General features: G+C 51.0%; 1 protein-coding gene across 1 annotated transcript; it reads left to right on the forward strand.

Moving 5' to 3' along the window:
- The first annotated feature begins 798 nt into the window (after window positions 1-798).
- Window positions 799-17,470, forward strand: TICAM1 (TIR domain containing adaptor molecule 1). The gene is made up of 2 exons (XM_082651643.1): window positions 799-929; window positions 14,736-17,470. The coding sequence occupies exon 2, from the start codon at window positions 14,878-14,880 to the stop codon at window positions 16,999-17,001; it is 2,124 nt and encodes a 707-aa protein (XP_082507769.1). The 5' UTR covers window positions 799-929; window positions 14,736-14,877; the 3' UTR covers window positions 17,002-17,470.
- The last annotated feature ends 3,808 nt before the right edge of the window (window positions 17,471-21,278 follow it).

Genomic DNA, 21,278 nt, shown 5'->3' on the forward strand with positions numbered 1-21,278 from the left:
TTGGTATAAAGACACATATAATTCAGGCTGGATTATATTCATTTTCTTTTTTTTTTTTTTTTTCCTTTCTGATTTTAAGAGAAATGAAAACATTTTCGTCGGTCCCAGAAGTATGACGGGCTCTGAGCACCGTGATTTAACTATGCCCAATAGATATGTAAGCCCTGGGTTCAGGACCCCTGTGAATTTTATTTTATATATATATTTATTTTTTAGTTACAGGCTTTAGTTAGTTCTGCTCCCTATGAATTTTAAAACGTCATGTTTGCAGCTTCAAGATATGCCATCTTGGGAATTCCCTCGCGGTCCAGTGGTTAGGACTCTGCGCTTTCATTGCGGAGTGCCCAGGTTCAATCCCTGGTGGGGGAACTGAGATCCCCCAAGCTGCACTGCGCGGCCAAAAAGGTATGCCATCTTGCTGTCCCTTTTCCAACCACATGGGCGTCCCCAAATCCCTCCAGGGTGGCCATGATTCCCACCCCCGTCCCCCCCAATTATCCCATCCCCTCTATTCGGTGTCCTGGAAAACATTAATTACTAATTGAGATGAACTAATTTAAACGCTGTGGTTCTTTCTCACTAGACGGTGGGCTTCCGAGGGCTGTCGTCACCCTTGACCCCTGTTGTGGTCCCCAGCGCCCGGGCACCCCGGAGGTGCCCAAACGTCCCCTAAGGGGCAGCCGGCGGAGGGACAGAGGGCGTCGCTCGGGGCGTCTCAGGGACTTTCCCGGTCCCGCTGGGAAAGCGTGATCTCATCCCCTTCCTCCCTCCCCTCCGGACGCGGAAGGGGCGGTCGGAGGCCGTGCGCCTGGAGGCACCAGCGTGCCTTCCGCGCTCTGCCATCCGCTGGCACCGCCGCCAGGCCGTCCGGCCGCCAGCCCCAGCCCCGAGGACACGAGCGGCGCAGCCAGCCGCCCCCGCGATCCCTGGTAGGTGAGGAAGGGGCGAGGGCCGGCTGGGGAGGGGCAGGGGACCCCCGCAGGCCTGCAGGGGGCCCGGCTGCCCACGCCCCTCGCCAGGGTTCGAAGCCAGCTGCCCCGCACTGGGAGCTTTGGACGTCCTTGCGCCGCGTGTTCAGTGCCCCTCGCCCCCCAATGCTCCAACACCCCTTCCTGGCCCAAGTCCTCCCCACCCCCCCAACTCTTTCCCAACACCCCGAATCCTCCCCAACATGACGTACTACTTTCCAATACTGCTTTCCTCCTCCGCGTTTCTGATTTCTTCCCCAAACTGGGCACTCTCTCTGCCCCAGCCCCGGTTCTTCCCGCCCGGTGATCGCCACCCCCCACTGCCGCTCCCCCAGCTCCTCCAGGGCCCCGAATCCCCACTTTATCCAGGGGCTTCCGTGACCCCTCTCCCACTGGGGGAGTGCACTTCCCTCAGCGGGTCCCATCCATCAGCTGAGATGGGTCTCGGGGAATCTTCAACCCCCTGTTCCCCACCCCTTCCCGTGGGGAACGGGGTTGGTTGGTACCTGCCCAGGAGTCGATCCAAGTCTGCCCAGGCCGCTGGTACCACTCGGCTGGGCCCAGGACTTCTTCAGGGTACCTGTGTTCCTTTCCGCTCCTTGCGGCTGAGGCAGGGGTTTGGGGGAGGGGACACCACAGTGTGACCTGGGCAGGCTGAGGTCTGGGTTCCAGAGTTTGGGGGAGGGTTGCCCCAGGCTGCAGAACCTGCCTGGGCCTCTGTGTCCTCCTCCGAATAAGGACGATTCATTCATTCCTCAGCAAACATTTATGGAGCACCTGCTGCGTGCCAGGAGACACTGTTCAGTACACTGGGCACACAGTAGGGGCCAAATAGTGTCCTCATGGAGCCACAGGGAGCAAAAGTGCGACCTGTCACAGTAATGTGTGCCAAATGCAGAGGGCAGCTATCCGGTACCTTGGCCAGGCTTGAGGATTCCTCAGATCCAGGCATGGGAGGGGTACTGCACATAGTAGGTGCTCAGTGAATAAAGGCAGGGGCCCTGCAGCCACGCTGCCTGGTTTAAATTACTGCCCCTTTACTTTCTACCTGTGTGATCCCGGGCAAGTCACTCTACCTTTCTGTGCCTCCCTTTTCTACTGGTAAACAGGCAGTCAAAATAGTCTTAATTCGCAGCGTTGTCCTTTGCTTTGCACAGTGCCCGGCACATAGTAGGTGCTCAGTAAACACTTATTTTTTTAAAAAATATTTATTTGGGTGCCCCGAGTCTTAGCTGCAGCACGTGGAATCTTCATTGCGGCGTGCGGGATCTTTAGTTGTGGCATGAGAACTGTTAGTTGTGGCATGCATGTGGGATCTAGTTCCCTGACCAGGGATAGAACCTGGGCCCCCTGCGTTGGGAGCATGGAGTCTTAGCCACTGGACCACCAGGGAAGTCCCCTGGAACATTTCTTAATTAGCCAAAAGGAGTGAAGTGCCCCTACTATGTGCCAGTCCTGGTAGGAGCCGATTAGGCTGTCTTCTTGGGGAGGAAGGATTCAAGCAGAAAACATTTATTGGGTGCCTACTGTGTGCCAGGCACTGCTCTGTCCACTCACTGATTTATTCAGCCAATAAGTATTTATTTATAAGGTATACTTATTTATTTATGTAAGTATACTGTGTGCTGGTCTCCAGAGATCCTTCCTGGAGATCACCACCTGGTCTGGATCCCATCATTGCTTGCTTGAGCCAGTGGTCACCTCCACCCATGTCCCCTCCCCACCCTCTCTCCTGCCCTCACCACCCCACCCCCGAATCTGTCCTCGCTGAAGTAGCCAGAGGGCACCTGTGAGCACCTGAATTAGGTCCCCTCCCAGCTCTGCATGCAGCTCCCCAGGGCTCCCTCCTCTGTCTCACAAGGTCCTGCCTGACCTGCCCCATCCCCCCCACCCCGCCCTCCCCTCCTCCCTCTCTCCCGTCGCTCACTCTGCTCCAGACACGTGGGCCTCCAACACATCAGGTCCAGTCCCACCCCAGGACCTTTGCACATGCTGTCCTCACTTCCTGAAACTCTCTTTCCCCAGATATGCACCTGAGTTGCTCCCCCACCTCCTTCAGGTCTCAACTCCCGTATGTCACTTCCTCCCAGAGGTCTCCCTTGATCTCCAGTTCTCGGCAGCGTTTCCCCCAGTCCTTGCCTTTCTCCCCCACCCTGGCTCATTTTCTTGATGGCTCTATCCGTTCTCTGCAATGAACTACTTTCTCATTCATCCCGGGTCTCCCCCAACTAGACTGTGAGCTCCAAGAGGGCCGGGGGTCTGCAACAGCACCTACAATAGCTCTTGGCACACAGTAGGTGCTCAATTAATATTCCCTCTGTGTGTGAAGAGATTGTCCAAGAGTGTAGACAGGAGAGGAGGGGGTAGGCAGATTCCAGATTTGGTGAACAAATATAAAAGAAGAGAAAAAAGAAATTCTGCCAGTATTTATTTCTGATTTGTACGGTTTCTTATATTGTTATTCTGAACTCTCGCTCAGGACGAGGTCCACTCTCCTGCTGGTTTTACACACGAGGAAACTGAGGCTGAGAAGACAGGCTCCACCAGCTGGCAGGTGGCAGAGCCGGGTCCCTCACCCCAGTGGGTGCTTCCCCACCCCCACCCCGCTGTCCCCGGCACCCACTGTCAGGTGCAGAGTGGACTTTGCCCTGGAGGCTGTGGAAGGTGGGCAGAATGAAAGCCAGGTTTCCAGAAGGTTGGGGTGGTCGCTGGGCAGGGCAGATGGAGTGGACGGGGGACATGCCAGGGCACAGTGTCTGGGGAGGGGGCGCTGCATCGGGGCTCAGGCTGGCCGGCGGGGAGATGGAGGAGAAACACGGTGTGACTTTAGGCAGTTTGCCAGGAGTGCAGGCGTGGGAGGGCCTGCCTGCATGATTCTTTTTTTCTTTTAATATTTATTTACGTGGCTGCACTGGGTCTCAGTGGCGGCACGTAGGATCTTTAGTTGCGGCACGCGGATCTAGTTCCCTGACCAGGGATCGAACCTGGGCCCCCTGCATTGGGAGTGTATTTTTATTTATTTATTTATTTATTTATTTATGGCTGCATTGGGTCTTTGTTGCTGCACGTGGGCTCTCTAGTTGCGGTGAGCAGGGGCTACTCTTTGTTGCTGTGCACAGGCTTCTTATTGCGGTGGCTTCTCTTGTTGCGGAGCACGGGCTCTAGGTACACAGGCTTAGTTGCTCTGCGGTATGTGGGTTCTTCCCAGACCAGGGCTCAAACCCGTGTCCCCTGCATCGGCAGGCGGATTCTTAACCACTGCCCCACCCGGGAAGTCCCCGGGAGCATAGCGTCTTATCCACTGGACCACCAGGGAAGCCCCTGCTTGGCTAATTCTGAGTCTGGCTGTGAGCTTTTCCACAAGCCCAGCCCTGAGCCTCTGCTGCGGGGGCCTCCAGCTCGGGTACTGCTGGGGGCAGACAGCTGTCAGGTACCCTAAGGCTCACGGAGCACCGAGGGTGTGCTAGCCACGGCTCTGTACCATTTCTACACGGATTAACTCATTCGACCTATGGCAGTCCTCGCAGGAAGAGGTCATCCTTGTACCCAGTCCACAAAGAAGGAGACTGAGGCACCAATATGCTTGTGGCCTGTCCAAGGTCACAGCCTGGAAGCCATACGGCTGAGATTTGAACCCCAAGAGCATGCTTCCATCCACTGCTCTCTCTTGCCCTGGAGCTGACTCATTTCGGGTGGGTGTCCCATAAAGGGGGGAGGCTGTGGCCAAGGGCAGGACAAGGGCAGCTGCCACTCTGTTCTTGTTGACCGTCTGGATTCCAAGAGAACCCAGAACACCAGAGTTTCACACAGCACCTCCTCTGTTCAGCATTGGCAGCTAATTCAAATTTTCTTCTCACACTGCTGCCCGTGGTGTAGTTGCGGGAGTTGGTGAACTTTTCTTCCTTTTAACATTTTATTGACCTAGAACCTGAATTCAGAATAGGACACAGATCCTAAGTACTGAACTTGAATTTTCAGAGTGAACAGTGCGTGATGAACTTAATGTCTGGCCCCGTTCATGCCCCGTCCTTCACGCTTTATCAGCTGTGCCCTTTATTCGTTAAAAATTGGAGGGCGCGTGTCACCAGGTGATTGATTTTTCTCTCTTTTTTTAATTGGAGTATAGTTGCTTTACAATGTTGTGTTAGTTTCTGCTGTGCAGCAAAGTGAATCAGCTCTACGTATATATATATATATCCCCTCCTTTTTGGATTTCCTTCCCATTTAGGTCACCACAGAGCATTGAGTTCCCTGTGCTATACAGTAGGTTCTCATTAGTTATGTATTTTTTTTAACTTTTTTTTTTTTTGGCTGCAACACGTGGCATGCGGGATCTTAGTTCCCCGACCAGGGATCAAACCCGGGCCCCCTGCAGTAGGAGCATGGAGTCTTAACCACTGGACCACCAGGGAAGTCTTAGTTATCTATTTTATACATAGTAGTGTCTATATGTCAGTCCCAATCTCCCAACTTATCCCACCTGCCCTGCCCCCTTGGTGTCCATACGTTTATTCTCTACATCTGTGTCTCTATTTCTCCTTTGCAAATAGGTTCATCTGTACTATTTTTCTAGATTCCACATATATGTGTTAATATACATGTGTCTTTGTCTCTCTGACTTACCTCACTCTGTATGACAGTCTCTAGGTCCATCCATCTTTTTTTTTTAATTAATTTTTATTGGAGTCTAGTTGATTTACAATGTTGTGTTAGTTTCTGCTGTACAGCAAAGTGACTCAGTGATACATATACATATATCCCCTCTTTTTTCAGATTCTGTTCCCATATAGGTCATTACAGAGTACTGAGTAGAGTTCCCAGCGATTTTTTCTTTTTAAGTTACTATACACGCAGCTGTTCCCAGGAGCCACTGAGAGGTGGAAAGAACAGTTGATCTGAGGGTCATTGCTGTAGAGGGAGATATCTGATACTTCAAGGAGTTTTGATAGTTCGGTAAGTTTTGGCTGACTTGTGGTCCCACCTGATCGTCATCGTTTTTATGCCATTTTGTTGCCGACAACAAGCTCACATCAGAGATGGGAGAAACTATACACTTTGCCTTTCTCTCTCTTTTTTTAAATTAATTTATTTAATTTTTATTATTTATTGTTTGGCTGCGTTGGGTCTTCGTTGCTGCGCGGGCTTTCTCTAGTTGCGGTGAGCGGGGGCTACTCTTTGTTGCAGTGCATGGGCTTCTCACTGCGGTGGCTTCTCTTGTTGTGGAGCACGGGCTCTAGGCTCATGGGCTCTAGAGCGCAGGCTCAGTAGTTGTGGTGCATGGACTTAGTTGCTCCACGGCACGTGGGATCTTCCCGGACCAGGGCTCGAACCTGTGTCCCCTGCATTGGCAGGCGGATTCTGAACAGCTGTGCCTCCAGGGAAGTCCCACTTTGCCTTTCTGTTACTTGTGCCTGCATTATGGCAACAACGTCTGTCCTCCACTTTCTTCCAGTAGTCTGGCCATGAGCTCATTTCAGGGGCTGTTTCAATTAAAACTAGATAAGTCTGTTTCTCAGGCCATATAACCAGGCCCATGTAAGCTGGAATCTCTGGCGATACACTTTGGAGACCACAGGCTCAGTGGGTTCTAGGGCCAGGCAGCCTGGCTTCCAATCCAGCTGCGGCCTTTACATACCTTTTCTCGACTAATTCTTCAAGATCTGGTGTGTATTTTTTCAGATCTCAATTCAGATGCTACATGTTTCACAGTTTAAGTGAAATCTGATCCTACCAAAACAAAGTTGGGTCTTTTTTTTTAAAGAGGAGATAACAGTACTTACAGAATTTATTTTTTAATACATACAATTATTTAAATGCATTGTATTTTACCTTGATAATTATTTTTTTTAATATCTATTTATTTATTTGGTTGCACCGGGTCTTAGTTGTGGAAGGCGGGCTCCTTAGTTGCGGCATGCATGTGGGATCTAGTTCCCTGACCAGGGATCGAACCCGGGCCTCCTGCATTGGGAGCGTGGAGACTTATCCACTGTGCCACCAGGGAAGTCCCCAAAGTTGGGTTTAATGGGGAAACTTTTTTTTTTTTACACTGACCCAGTTTTTCCATTTTAATGAATTAAATATGAATAAAATTTAATATTTACTTTCTCCCCGGTAGCTGTAGCCACATTTCCAGTACTCAGTAGCCACATGGAGCTGGGGCTGCCATAACAAAGTCCCACAGGCTGGGGGCCTTAAAAACCAGAAATTTATTGCCTGACAGTCTGGAGGCTGGAAGTCCAAGATCAAAGTGTCGGCAGGGTTGGTTCCTTCTGAGGCCTCTCTCCTTGGCTTGCAGACGGCTGTCTTCTCCCTGTGTCCTCACGTGATCCTCCCTCTGTGGGTGTCTGTGTCCTAGTCTCCCCTCCTTATAAGAACACCAGTCTTATTGGATTAGGACCCCACCCTTATGACCTCATTTTAACTTGATTACCTCTGTAAAGACCACATCTCCAAATGTAGTCACATCCTGAGGTCCTGGGGGTTAGGGTTTTAACATCTGAACTTGGTGAGGGGGGAACCCAGTTCAACCAATAACAGCCAGTTATCCCCCGTAATAATTATATGGGCTGGAGAGACAGGCATCTGGTCTTAGGGTTACAAACATGGGTGCCATAGGGCTGTTCTGCCCGTCGTTAGCTGTGCAATCTAAGTTTGCCCCTCTATGGAATGGGAAAAAAAAAAAAATCATATGCCTGTTTTGTAGCCCAGGTGTTGGCAAACTTTTCTCTGGAAAGGACCAGAGAGTGAATATTTTCATCTTTATGGTCCACATGGTGTCTGTTGCAGCTACTCAGCTCTGCCACTGTAGCCTCAAAGCAGCCATGGACCCTGTGTAAATGAGTGAGCGTGTCTGTGTTCCAAGAAAACTTTATTTACTAAAACAGCCCATGGGCCATACTTTGTGACCCCTTCCTAGGGAGCTGTGCACAGTGTCATCAGGGCAGGCTTGACCAAAAAGTTGAAGGAAGGTAGGGAGTGAGCTGTGGGGATACATGGGGGAAACAGTGTTCCAGGCAGAAGGAGCAGCCAGTGCAAAGGCCCTGAGGCAGGACTGTGCCTGGCAAGTTTGAAGGATAGCGGGAAGGCCAGTGGAGCAATTAAGAGATATGATATACTAGGTTTGTATATTATATATACATATACCCACTTTGTTGCCGTAAGTTGCCATATATTGATATTTGTTTTTGAAAGAAGCAAAAAAGTTTATGAAAAGAAAAAAGGAACTCTGCAGTAATATATGGCTAACATTTAGTCTTTCTTTATGGAAAAATAATTCAGGAGCTAAGAAAGCACTTAAGCAATAATGATCTTCCTTCTTTTTTGGGGGGGGACTGTCAGCTCCAAGAAGGCAGAGTATTCCTGTTTTATTCTTCTCTCTGTCCTGATACATTCAGTGTCCAATACATGGCAGATGCTGGAAAATTACTGCTTGAATGAATGAATGAATGCTGTGTATGTATAACTTTCGCCTCTTCACACACTTCCTTTATTTATTATTTGCAACAAATATGTTCAGAGTTTTTACTCTGCGGATGGCACATTGGCTTGCTTTTTTTTTTTTTTTTTCTTTTAAGCTTATAAGGTCTCTTTAAAATATTTGAATCGATTGCTAACTCGACACAACTGAGCAGATTCCTGAAAATCTGCGTTTCTGGCTTCTCTTGAAAAGTTAGCAGATGTGGTCCCACTGAGCCCATTTTCCTTCTCGGCAACACACATGAGGCAAGACCACGGCATTTAGACAGGTCGAGGTGGTTCTAGGTTTTCATGTAAAAGCCCAAGTGCCCCCCTTTCCCCCTACTCAGGCCCACAAGTTCCTGCACGACCTGCCCCGTCCCCTCCCTGCCCTCCCCTCCTTCCTCTCTCCCCCTCGCTCACTCTGCTCCAGACATACAGGCCTTCTCGCTGTTCCTCCAACACACCAGGCATGGTCCTGCCCCAGGGCCTTTGCACGGGCTGTTTCCTCTGCCTGGATCTCTCTTCCTTCAGATGTCCCCACTCCCTCCCCATGTTTATGTCCTGTCAAAATCTCTCTTCTCATCAAGACATTCCTAAACTACGTCGTTTAAAACTGCACACAGGGACTTCCCTGGTGGCACAGGGGCTGGGACTACACACTTCCAGTGCAGGGGGCCCGGGGTTCCGTCCGTGGTCAGGGAACTAGATCCCACAGGCATGCCACAACTGGAACTTTGTGTGCCACAACTGAGGAGCCCACGTGCCGTAACTAAGACCCGGCACAACCAAATAAAACAAAAAACTGCACCCCTCCGCCCCCATTCTTGGAGTTCATGACTCTCCTTCCCTCCTTGTTTCTCCGCGGCATTCATACTGTGATATATCATGAATTTCACTCATGTATCCGCCGATCATTTGTCCCCGCATACTAGGAAGTCAGCTCCATTTTAGGGTCTCTGCTATTTCCTGGTGCCTATCAGCATTTCAATATGTCAGGCCGCTTTCAATTTCGAAACAGTCAGACAGCCGCTCATCTCCTTGCGTCCTTCCTCCCCCCCCCCCGCCCCCCCTCCCCAGCACCGCCTCTCTCTCTGATGCTTCTCGGCCACTTCTCTTCTGCCCACTCTGCTCGGTCACATCCCCGTCACACCTCTGGAACCATCGACCTTGGTCCTGGGCCATTTGGCATCCGCTCAGAATGAATTAAAAAAAAAAAAAAAAAGCTGAGTCATGTGTACAGTGCCGTCTGTGAGTTATCAGCAAAGGGGGTTGATGGATGAATCAGCTCTTCATCTAGACCAGGCATCCTCAACGTCAGCGCTTAGCAACGTCTGGGGCTCGGTCATTCTCTTGAAGGGCTGTCCTGGGCACTGTGGGATGTTGAGCTGCATCCTGGCCCTCACCCACTCAATGCCAGGAGCACTTTTCCATGCAGTCGTGACAACAGAAATGTCCCCAGATGTCGCCATGTGTCCTCTGGGGGGATAGAGTTGTCCCTGGTGCAGATGCACTGTTCTTGGCTTGGGGGTGGGGCGGGTCCCAACGTGGACACCAGTGGGGAACAGGCAGTAGGCCTAGCTGAGGGGCAGAGAAAGTGTTCTCGGCCCCCTGGACTGGACGTGAGGCTATGCTTTTTCCAAGTCTGAATGTGATGTAAATTGAGCGCCTGGGGATTTAAATTTGGGGGTTTGGGACACTCTCCATGGTGTCTTTGTTCTGTGTCCTTGGGAAAGACCTTTTCTCTGTGTGTGTTTTCTTTCTTTCTTTTAAATTTTTATTGGAGTAGAGTTGATTTACAATATTGTGTTACTTTCTGCTGTACAGCAAAGTGAATCAGTTATACACATACATATATCCACTCTTTTTAAGATTCTTTCCCCATATAGGTCATTACAAAGTATTGAGTAGAGTTCCCTGTGCTATACAGTAGGTCCTGATTAGTTACCTGTTTTATATATAGTAGTGTGTATATGTCAATCCCAGTATCCCAATTTATCCCTCCCCGCCTTTCCCCCCTGATAACCATAAGATTGTTTTCTACATCTGTGACTCTATTTCTGTTTTGTAAATAAGTTCATTTGTACCATTTTTTAAGATTCCATGTATAAGTGATATGATATGGTATTTGTCCTTCTCTGTTTGACTTACTTCACTCAGTATGACAATCTCTGGGTCCATCCATGTTGCTGCAGATGGCATTATTTCATTCTTTTTTATGGCTGAGTAATAGTCCATTATATATATATGTACCACATCTTTATCCATTCCTCTGTTGATGGACATTTAGGTTGCTTCCATGTCCTGGCTATTGTAAGCAGTGCTGCAATGAATATTGGGGTGCATGTGTCTTTTCAAATTATGGTTTTCTCCAGGTATATGCTCAGGAGTGGAATTGCTGGATCATATGGTAGCTCTCTTTTTAGTTTTTAAGGAACGTCCATACTGTTCTCCATAGTGGCTGTACCAATTTACATTCCCACCAACAGTGTGGGAGGGTTCCCTTCTTCTCCACACCTTCTCCAGCATTTATTGTTTGTAGATTTTTTGATGATGGCCATTCTGACTGGTGTGAGGTGATACTTCATTGTAGTTTTGATTTGCATTTCTCTAGTAATTAGTGATGTTGAGCATCTTTTCATGTGCTTTTTGGCCATCTGTATGTTTTCTTTGGAGAAATGTCTATTTAGATCTTCCGCCCATTTTTTTGATTGGATTGTTTGGGGTTTTTTTTGTTATTGAGCTGCATGAGCTGTTTGTGTATTTTGGAGATTAATTCCTTGTGGGTTGCTTCGTTGGCAAATATTTTCTCCCATTCTGTGGGTTGTCTTTTCGTTTTGTTTATGGTTTCCTTTGCAGTGCAAAAGCTTTTTTATTATTATCATTATATTATATAATATATATATTTATTATTATCATTAGGTCCCATTTGTTTATTTTTGTTTTTATTTTCATTACTCTAAGAAGTGGGTCAAAAAATATCTTGCTGCGATTTATGTCAAAGAGTGTTCTGCCTGTGGTTTCCTCTAAGAGTTTTATAGTGTGCGGCCTTACATTTAGGTTTTTAATCCATTTTGAGTTTATATTATTTTATTTTTTTAAGGGATTGGGTTTTTTTGTTTGTTTGTTTTAATTTAGTTAGTTATTTTTGGCTGGGTTGAATCTTCGTTGCTGTGCGCGGGCTTTCTCTAGTTGTGGCGAGTGGGGGCTACTCTTCATTGCAGTGGGCGGGTTTCTCATTGCAGTGGCTTCTCTTGTTGTGGAGCATGGGCTCCAGGCGTGTGGGCTTCAGTAGTGTGGCACACGGGCTCAGCAGTTGTGGCTCATGGGCTCTCTAGAGCTCAGGCTCCGTAGTTTTGGCACACAGGCTTAGCTGCTCCGCGGCATGTGGGATCTTCCCGGACCAGGGCTCGAACCCATGTCCCCTGCATTGGCAGGCAGATCCTTAACCACTGTGCCACCAGGGAAGTCCCTAATTTCATTCTTTTACATGTAGCTGTCCAGTTTTCCCAGCACCACTTATTGAAGAGACTGTCTTTTCTCCATTGTATAGTCTTACCTCCTTTGTCATAGATTAGTTGACCATAGGTGTGTGGGTTTATCTCTAGGCTTTCTATCCTGTTCCACTGATATCTATTTCAGTTTTTGTGCTAGTACCATACTGTTTTGATGATTGTAGCTTTGTAGTATAGTCTGAAGTCAGGGAGCCTGATTCCTCCAGCTCCATTTTTCTTTCTCAAGATTGCTTTGGTTATTTGGGGTCTCTTGTGTTTCTATACAAATTGTAAAATTTTTTGTTCTAATTCTGTGAAAAATGCCATTGGTAATTTGACAGAGATTGCATTGAATCTGTAGATTGCTTTGAGTAGTATAGTCATTTTGATAATATTGATTCTTCCAGTCCAAGAACATGGTGTATATCTGTCCATCTGTTTGTGTCATCCTTGATTTCTTTCATGAGTATTTTATAGTTTTCTGAGTACAGGTCTTTTGTCTCATTAGGTAGATTTATTCCTAGGTATTTTATTTTTTTGATGCGATTTTAAAAGGGATTGTTTCCTTAATTTCTCTTTCTGATACTTCATTGTTAGTGTATAGGAATGAAACATTTCTGTGTATTAATTTCATATCCTGCAACTTTACTGAATTCATTGATGAGCTCTAGTAGTTTTCTGGTAGCATCTTTAGGATTTTCTATGTATAGTATCATGTCAGCTGCAAACAGTGACAGTTTTACTTCTTCTTTTCCAATTTGGATTCCTTTTATTTCTTTTTCTTCTCTGATTGCTGTGGCTAGGACTTCCAAAACTATGTTGAATAAAAGTGGTGAGAGTGGACATCCTTGTTCCTGTTTTTTTTTTTTTTAAGCGTTTTAAAATATATATATTTATTTATTTTATTTATTTTTGGCTGTGTTGGGTCTTTGTTCCTGCACACGGGCTTTCTCTAGTTGTGGCGAGCGGGGGCTACTCTTCATTGTGGTGCGCAGGCTCCTCATTGTGGTGGCTTCTCTTGTTGCGGAGCATGGGCTCTAGGCACGCGGGCTTCAGTAGTTGTGGCACATGGCTCAGTAGTTGTGGCTCGTGGGCTCTAGAGGTCAGGCTCAGTAGCTGTGGTGCACGGGCTTAGTTGCTCCGCGGCATGTGGGATCTTCTCAGACCAGGGCTCAAACCCGTGTCCCCTGTATTGGCAGGTGGATTCTTAACACTGTGCTACCAGAGAAGCCCTGTGCCTGTGTTCTTATCGACAGTATTGGAAGGAAATATTGCTGGCCCCATTCATACATTGATTCATTCATTCAACAAGTATTTGTTAGGTACCTGCTGTGTGGTTCCACAAACCCTATAATGCCCAAGGTGACTGGGAGGCAGACAGATGTGGAAGGTTTAACACACAGGAAAAGTTCACCCAGTGGCCAATTCTGTTGTGGGGGGACATGGAGAGACAGACTGGGATAGAGAACCGGGGTGGTCATGGAGGGCTCCCTGAGGTTGCACCATTGTACCTGGGGGCTAAGGATGAGCTTCAGGTCACCCAAGCAAAGATCTGGGGTCAGGTGCTCCAAGCAGAGGGAACAGTGCATGCAAAGATCCTGAAGTGGGAACCAGCTTGGCATATTTCAAGAAATGGAGAGAAGAGGAAAGAGCCTCCAAAGGGCTTAGCAGCAGTGTTAGGCATAGATCTGGCCCTTGGTCATGGTTAACTCATTATAGTAATAATGCAACCTGTATCAGTTAGCTATTGCTGTGGAACAAATTACCCCAGAACTTCGTGGCTTCGAAACAACAAACATTTATTATCTCATATAGTTTCTGAACATCAGGAATCTGGTGGCAGATGAGCTGGATGGCTCTGGCTCTAGGTCTCTGATGAGGCTGCAGTTAGGCTGTCTGCCAGGGCTGCCTCATCTGAAGGTTTAACTGGGGCTGGAGCCTGAGATTGGCGCCCCCATGTGGCTGGAGGTGGGGAGCCTCAGTTTCTCCCCTGGTGGGCCTTTCTAGAGGACCACTCACATCATGGTTTACCCCCGACAGAGTGACAGAGAGAGTGACTAAGAAGGAAGCCAGTGTCTTTTATAACCTAATGTCACAGGTGACAGCCTATCACTTCTGCCATATTCTATCAATCTCACAGAACTCTGGGACAACATTGGAAGGACCACCCAAGGCTTGAATACCAGGATGTGGGGTCACTGGGGGCCATCTAGGAGGCTGACCCTTCCTGAGTGACTTCCAGTCATTGGGCTCAGAGCTTTCCATACGTTAACGCAACTCAGCTCCCTGAAACAATCCCATAAGTGGGCTTATTATCATCCTAATAGGCAGTATAGTCTTGTAGTTACGCACATAGCCTCAGCCTCTAGAGCCAGACAGCTTGGGCTCAAATCCCAGCTCTGGGAATTCCCTGGTGGTCCAGTGGTTAGGACTCCATGCTTCCACTGCAGGGGGTGCAAGTTTGATCCCTGGTTGGGGAACTAAGATCCCGCATGCCTTTTGGACAAAACAAACAAATCCCAGATCTGTCACCGGCTGTGTGACTTGGGGCAAATGACTTCACTTCTCTGGCTCACCTTCTTCCTCTGTGAATGGGGAAAATAGTAGCAGCTACCCGCTGGGTGACACCAGGCAGGTACCTCTGCTGTCCTCTTGCAGAGGAGGAGAGGGAAGGTGGGGGAGGTGAGAAGTCTTGCCCAAGGTCAAGGTCTGGTGATAGGTCTGGTGAGTTTTGAAGGCATGGGGGGGGGGGCGTTGTCTGGGCCGCCTCCCAGAGCCCCCTTTCTGGTGATAACCATGTCTTTCTGCTTCACAGGTCTGCTCTGCAGCCCCCAGGGGACCTAGTACCCGTGAGCAGGTAGGGACACCGGGCCTGCAGCGCAGGGGGGCGGCGTGTGGAACATGACTCCATCACCCAGTGCTTCTCCCGCCACCGGAGGCCACACCAACCTGTGCCCATGGCCAGCACAGGGCCGTCGCTTTCTGGCGCCTTTGACATTCTAGGCGCGGTGGGCCAGGATAAGCTCTTGTATCTTAAGCACAAGCTGAAGACCCTGCGGCCAGGCTGCCGGGGGGCGGACCTCCTGCATGCCCTGGTGCTCCTAAAGCTGGGCCAGGAGACCGAGGCCAGGATCTCCCTGGAGGCGCTGAAGGAGGATGCCGTGGCGAAGCTGGTGGCCCACCAGTGGGCTGGTGTGGACAGCACTGAGGCCCCAGAGGAGCCCCCAGACACGTCCCGGGCCGTTGCCAGGATGTACCACCTTCTTGCCGAGGAGAGGCTGTGTCCAGCGCCAATGCGGGAGGAGGCCTACCGCGCAGCCGTCCGTGCTTTCAGGTCCAGGGACGACCCACAGCTGGGGGAGCTCCAGGAAGAGGCACGAGACCGGTGCGGATGGGACGTCCTTAGGGACCTGGAGGCCATCCAAACTCTCCACTCCGATCTGGGGTGCCTCCTGCCGTCCTCGGCATCACCCTCCAGGACCCGCAGCGATCCGCGGCCCATCGAGGACCTTTCGGACTGGAGCAGAGGGCATTCCCTGAGATCCACCGGCAGCCCGGCCTCCCTGGCCAGCAACTTGGAAATTAGCCAGTCGCCCACCATGGCCCTCCTCAGCACTCACCACAGCCCCCACGGGCCCAGCAAGCTGTGTGACAAGCCCCGGGCCAGCCCGGTGCCCGAGCCTGCCCCTATGGGCTGCCAGGAGCCCGAGGAGATGAGCTGGCCCCCATCAGTGGAGGCTGCCGGGCCCCCGGTGCGGCCAAACAGCCCAGCCCCCAGGCTTCCCGAGGTGGCCGCAGATGCATGCCCCGCCAGCCTGCACGACCCCCCGGAAGCTCCAAAAACCAGCAGTCACTACTCGGTGGAGTGCACGGATGTGCCAGCAGCTCCCAAATCTCTCCCCTCGCCTTCCAGAAACGCCTGCCCTGTCGCGGATCAGACGCCAATCCAACTTTCAGAGGAAGACACCACTTACCCGGCGGCTCAGCCACGCCCACCGACTCCATCGGCCCCCAAAACGTCCCCTCCCTTTTCGTCTCCATCGACCCCTCCTAAGGCTCACCCTACCGTCTCGAAGCCGGGGCCCCCTCCTCCTGAGCTGGAGTCGCCGGAGCAGAAGTTCTATAACTTCGTGGTGCTGCACGCTGGCGCTGACGAGCACATCGCGCTGCGCGTGCGCGAGAGGCTGGAAGCCCTGGGCGTGAGCGACGGCGCCACCTTCTGCGAAGATTTCCAGGTGCCAGGGCGCGGCCAGCTGCACTGCCTGCAGGACGCCTTAGACCACTCGGCCTTCACCATCCTGTTGCTCACCTCCAACTTCGACTGCCGGCTGAGCCAGCACCAGGCGAACCAGTCGCTGATGAGCAGTCTCACGCGGCACGGGTGGCAGGATTGCGTGATCCCCTTCCTGCCCTTGGAGAGTTCCCTGACCCAGCTCAGCCCCAGCACGTCCAGCCTGCTCACCGCCCTGGTGTGGCTGGACGAGCACTCCCCGATCTTCGCCAAGAAGGTGGCCAACACCTTCAAGTCCCAGAAGCTGCGGGCCCGCAAGGCCAAGTGGAGGAAGGAACAGGATGTCCGGGCCCTGCAGGAGCACAGCCAACACCTGGAGGGTGAGCGGCAGCAGGCAGCGGCGTGGAGTGCCGCACAGTCAGCTTACTTCCATAACTACCTGTCCTACCAGAGGCAGATGGAGAAGCTCCAGGTAGCTTTCAGGAGCTACATGCCATTTGAGACTCGGCAGCCTCCTGTGCTTCAGGCGCCCTTTGGGGGACCGGGGCCCCTCGGAGGCCCACCACCAGCCTTTCCCACCCGGCCGGGCCATCAGCCGCCATCCCTGCCTCCTTGGCTGGCGGGCATGGCCCCACCGGCTTTCCCGCAGCCCCCCATGGCTTTCCCGCAGCCCCAGGCCTTCCCGCAGCCTGCGGACTTCCCACAGACTTCACCTGTGCACCCTCAGAGCTCTGGGCTGCAGCCCCTCATCATACATCATGCACACATGGTACAGCTGGGACTCAACAACCATATGTGGAACCAGAGAGGGACGCAGGCGCCCGAGGACAAGACGCCAGAAACGGAATGACCGAGTGGACCTGATAACCTCGGCCTTGATTCCCCATCTCCAGGGGTCAGTGGAACATGGGGTCATTTGCTACTTTCAGGACACTGCCGAGAAAATTGACCCCATGACTTTCTGGCCCTCCAGGTAGCCAGAATTGGATTTGTTTACAAATTCTCAGTCAATCCCTCCCTCTCTCTGGACCGTGGTGGTGGGGAATGGGTTGGGGGTATGGGTATGGTGGTGTTTTTTTTTTCTTTTTTTTTTTTTGCTGTACGCGGGCCTCTCACTGTTGTGGCCTCTCCCGTTGCGGAGCGCAGGCTCGTGACGCGCAGGCTCAGCAGCCATGACTCACGGGCCTAACCGCTCCGCGGCATGTGGGATCTTCCCGGACCGGGGCACGAACCCGTGTCCTCTGCATCGGCAGGCGGACTCTCAACCACTGCACCACCAGGGAAGCCCCATGGGTATGGTGTTTTAATTGTAATAAATATTTATTGAATGCTTTGACAGCGCCATTGTCCTCTGGGAGACCTCTGCCTGGCCATCTGTCAGGATAAAAACGTAGCTGCTATTGCCATGAAAGGGACAGGAGCCAAACAGTTGCGCACGTTTGCTTTCATTTCATTGGTCAGGATGTAGTCACATGGCCCATCTCCGGCTGCAAAGGAAGCTGGGAAATGTAGTCCTCTGATGGGTCACGTGCTTTGCCAGAAGTGTTGGTTCTAATGCCAGAGAAGGTGGAGAGAAAAGACATTGTGAGTACATTTAGCTGTTTCTGTTGCAGCCCTTTTTGGGGGAAGCGGGGGTCTGCTTTGATGCTCCCACCAAGGCTGGGCTCTGATCACACTGTGTAATCTTCAGCAAGTGCCTTCACCTCTCCGAGCCTCTGCTTTCTTATCTGAGAAATGGGTTTATGAGGCGATTGTTCCAAGGTCATCAGCAGATCGTGTGCGATAACAGTGAAATACCAGGGACAGTGTAAGTGCTCATTAACTTTGTGCCCGGTATGAAGGGGATTAATCTTTTTCAGGGTCTCAGACCTTTTGAGAATGAGAATAGAATTAATATTTGTTGAGCACTCACCGTTTATCCGTCTTGGAGGCTTTAAATCTAAACCTTTTTTTTTTTTTTTTTTAATTTTTGGACTCACTGCACGGTATGCGGAATCTCCCTGACCAGGGATCTCCCCGACCAGGGAATCGAACCCGCGCCTCCTGCAGTGGAAGCGCAGTCTTAACCACTGGACCATCTAAACGTATTTTAATCCTCAAAAATGACCCCCCCCCAACGGTAGAAGCTTCTGTTGCTGGTCCCCATTTTACAGATGGGGAAAACTGAGGCAGAGAGAGGTGAATTCTGGTCCCCAAAGTCACACAGATGGGAAGTGGGGAGATTGCAATGAAGTAGTCGGATTTCCAAGGGAGGGAATGAAAGCCAGCCCAGGAAGGGCTATGTGGGCCAGGTGATCCGGGAAGCTGCAGGCCTCCTCTCGCCCAACAGCGTGATTTGAACACTGACTTAGCATGCCCTTTCCTCCTCCACCAGCCACCCCAAAGGGCGGGCCTGGTGTGAGTCACCCAGACTGTCACGCAGCACTTACTATTTTAGTCGCTGACTCAGATTTTGTCGAAGGTCTGCTTCCGGCTTCCCTGCCATGACATGAAACTTGGGGAGATTGGATTCTCCGGGTGGGGTTGTGGAAACAGTTTCTTTTCTTTTCTTTTTGGCCGCTCTGGTGTGGCTTGCGGATCTTATTTCCCCGACCAGGGAACGAACCTGGGCCACAGCAGTGAAAACGCCAAGTCTCAACCATTCGACCACCAGGGAATTCCCAAACAGACGGCTTCGGATCACTAAGGCTAGAGTCAGCTGCAGTTAACAGGCCATTTTTGCAGTTGACCAATATTTATTGAGCTCCTACTGTGTGCCAGGATTGTCCCAGACACTGGGGTGCAGTGGGCGCGAAGACAGATGTGAACCATCCCCTGCTCTCTTTTCAATCGCAGGTAGAGGTGGAGGGAAGGGAGTGGTGAATGAATCATCAAATGAGGAAGCAAGATAATTTCAGAAACTGAGGAGACTTCAGAAGAAATAAACTGGGCATGCACGGTGATGGGGTGCCTCAGGAGGAAGAACTTTGGCCCAGGTGGCCAGGAAGGCCTCTCTGAGGAGGTGGCATTACAGCCGAGACCTGGAGGAAAAGCTTGGGAAGGAAGGGTTAGATCTTCTGGGCAGAGGAAACAGGCAGTGCAAAGGCCCTGGGGCAGGACCGTGCCTGCGTTGTTGCATGAACAGCAAAGATGGGCAGAGTGAGTGAGGAGGAGAGAGGGTGGTGAGGACCGGGAGGGGGAGGGGACGAGGCAGGTCGTGCAGGGCCTTGTGGGTTTCAGGGAGGACTTGGGCTTTTACCCCCAGGGAGGTGGGACCATGGAGGGCTGTGGGCAGAGGAGGGGCGGGGCCTGACTCAGGTGTTCATGGGCGACCTCTGGCCGGGGCGGGGAGGGCAGACTGGGGAGCAAGGATGGAAGCTGGGAGCCCAGAGGGGACTGGTCCAGGCCAGTGAGGATGGGGGCTGGACCGGGTGGAGGCAGAGGAGGGAGAAGTGGGCCCATTCAGAATGTGAGCCCCTATTTCATCCCTGAGATGTTGTGAGTCGCAAGTCACAGCCCTTTTCTGGGCCTCATCTTTCTCACCTGTACCATGGACATAGTGACCTCCAGTCTGGAACTCCAGTACCTACATGTCCCTGTGTCAACCCAGTATATTTATCTATTTTTATAAATTTATTTATTTATTTATTTAAAATTTTTGGCTGCATTGGGTCTTCGTTGCCGCGCATGGGCTTTCTCTAGTTGCGGCGAGCGGGGGCTACTCTTCATTGCAGTGCACAGGCTTCTCATTGCGGTGGCTTCTCTTGTTGCAGAGCATAGGCTCTAGGCGTTCAGTAGTTGTGGCTCGTGAGCTCTAGAGCACAGGCTCAGTAATTGTGGCGCACGGGCTTAGTTGCTCCGCGGCATGTGGGATCTTCCTGGACCAGGGTTCAAACCCGTGTCCCCTGCATTGGCAGGCATATTCTTTCTTAACCACTGTACCACCAGAGAAGTCCCCAACCCCGTATATTTAAAGGATGATCATTTTGAAATCCCTGGGCTAAGGTCTTTACGTGCTGGATGAACACACTTAATCCTCTCAACAGCCCCAGGAGCTAGAAACAATGCTCCCAATTTACAGATGAGGAGACTGAGGCCAGGAGGGGTGACGTCATTTATCCAAGGTCACACAGCTTATAAGTAGCCTTCTGGGGCAGGAGAAGGAGCCAGGCATCTCTCTACTGGATTCTAGCCCATATGGAGACTCTCCAGCCTGTTAATTGATGACCTCTGTTTTTTATTTTTATTTTATTTTATTTTTTGGCTGTGCTGCACAGCATGTGGGATCTTAGTTCCCCAACCAGGGATCGAACCGGTGCCCCCTGCACTGGAAGTGCAGAGTCTTAACCACTGGACTGCCAGGGAAGTCCCTAGATTTTTAAAATTCTTTGAAATATTCCTGTTCATTTTGTTACTTGTTAATTTGTGGCTTCTTCACTACACCCTGCCCACCCTGAGAGAGCTGGGGGCCCATGTGTCTTGGTCACTGCAGTATTTTCAGAACCCAGCACAGGATGTGGCACACAATAACTGTTCAGTAAAGTAAATCCTTCTGACAAACAATTAGTGAGCACCTACTGTGTGTAGAACATGCTGGGTGCCCTGGACACAGAGCTGGTCCCTGCCCCCATGGAGCTCACTGGGCAGTGAGTGGAGAGGACATGGATTCCTCCATCCATTTAGCCAACCAACATTTATTGAGCTCCTACTGTGTGCAGGCCCTTGGGCACAGGGATGACTGAGTAGTCACCCTCTCAGGTGACCTGAGACACCCCCATTCTGTCCTCTCAGGGCTCACTGTCCAGTGCCAGAGACAGAATTATGGGGAGATCAGGCCTGTGATGAAGTGTACGGGGCTGTGGAGGCCCAAAGGGGACCCTTGACCAGCCTTGGGGGAATTAAGAGAATCTTCTGGAAGGAGGAAGTAAGCTGACACCAGAGGCCTAAGTCGGAATGAGCCATTGGTGGGGAAAAGTGTCCCTGGGGATGGGCACAGCATGGGCAAAGGCCTGGAGGGGAGACCACGTAGGGAAGGGCAACTTCACACACGGCCACAATTCCTGCTGCCCCAGCGCCCCCTGGTGGCAGCCATCACCTCGGAGGCCAGCCTATCCCACATGGCCCCGTGGGCCTGGGGTATTTCCTGGA

This window comes from Grampus griseus, assembly GCF_964374135.1.
Source record: "Grampus griseus genome assembly, chromosome: 3".
Lineage (NCBI taxonomy): Eukaryota > Metazoa > Chordata > Mammalia > Artiodactyla > Delphinidae > Grampus > Grampus griseus.

Bases quoted from the DNA above. Each gene is read 5' to 3' on its own strand.
- TICAM1 (XM_082651643.1), top strand. From the start codon at position 14,878: ATGGCCAGCACAGGGCCGTCGCTTTCTGGCGCCTTTGACATTCTAGGC.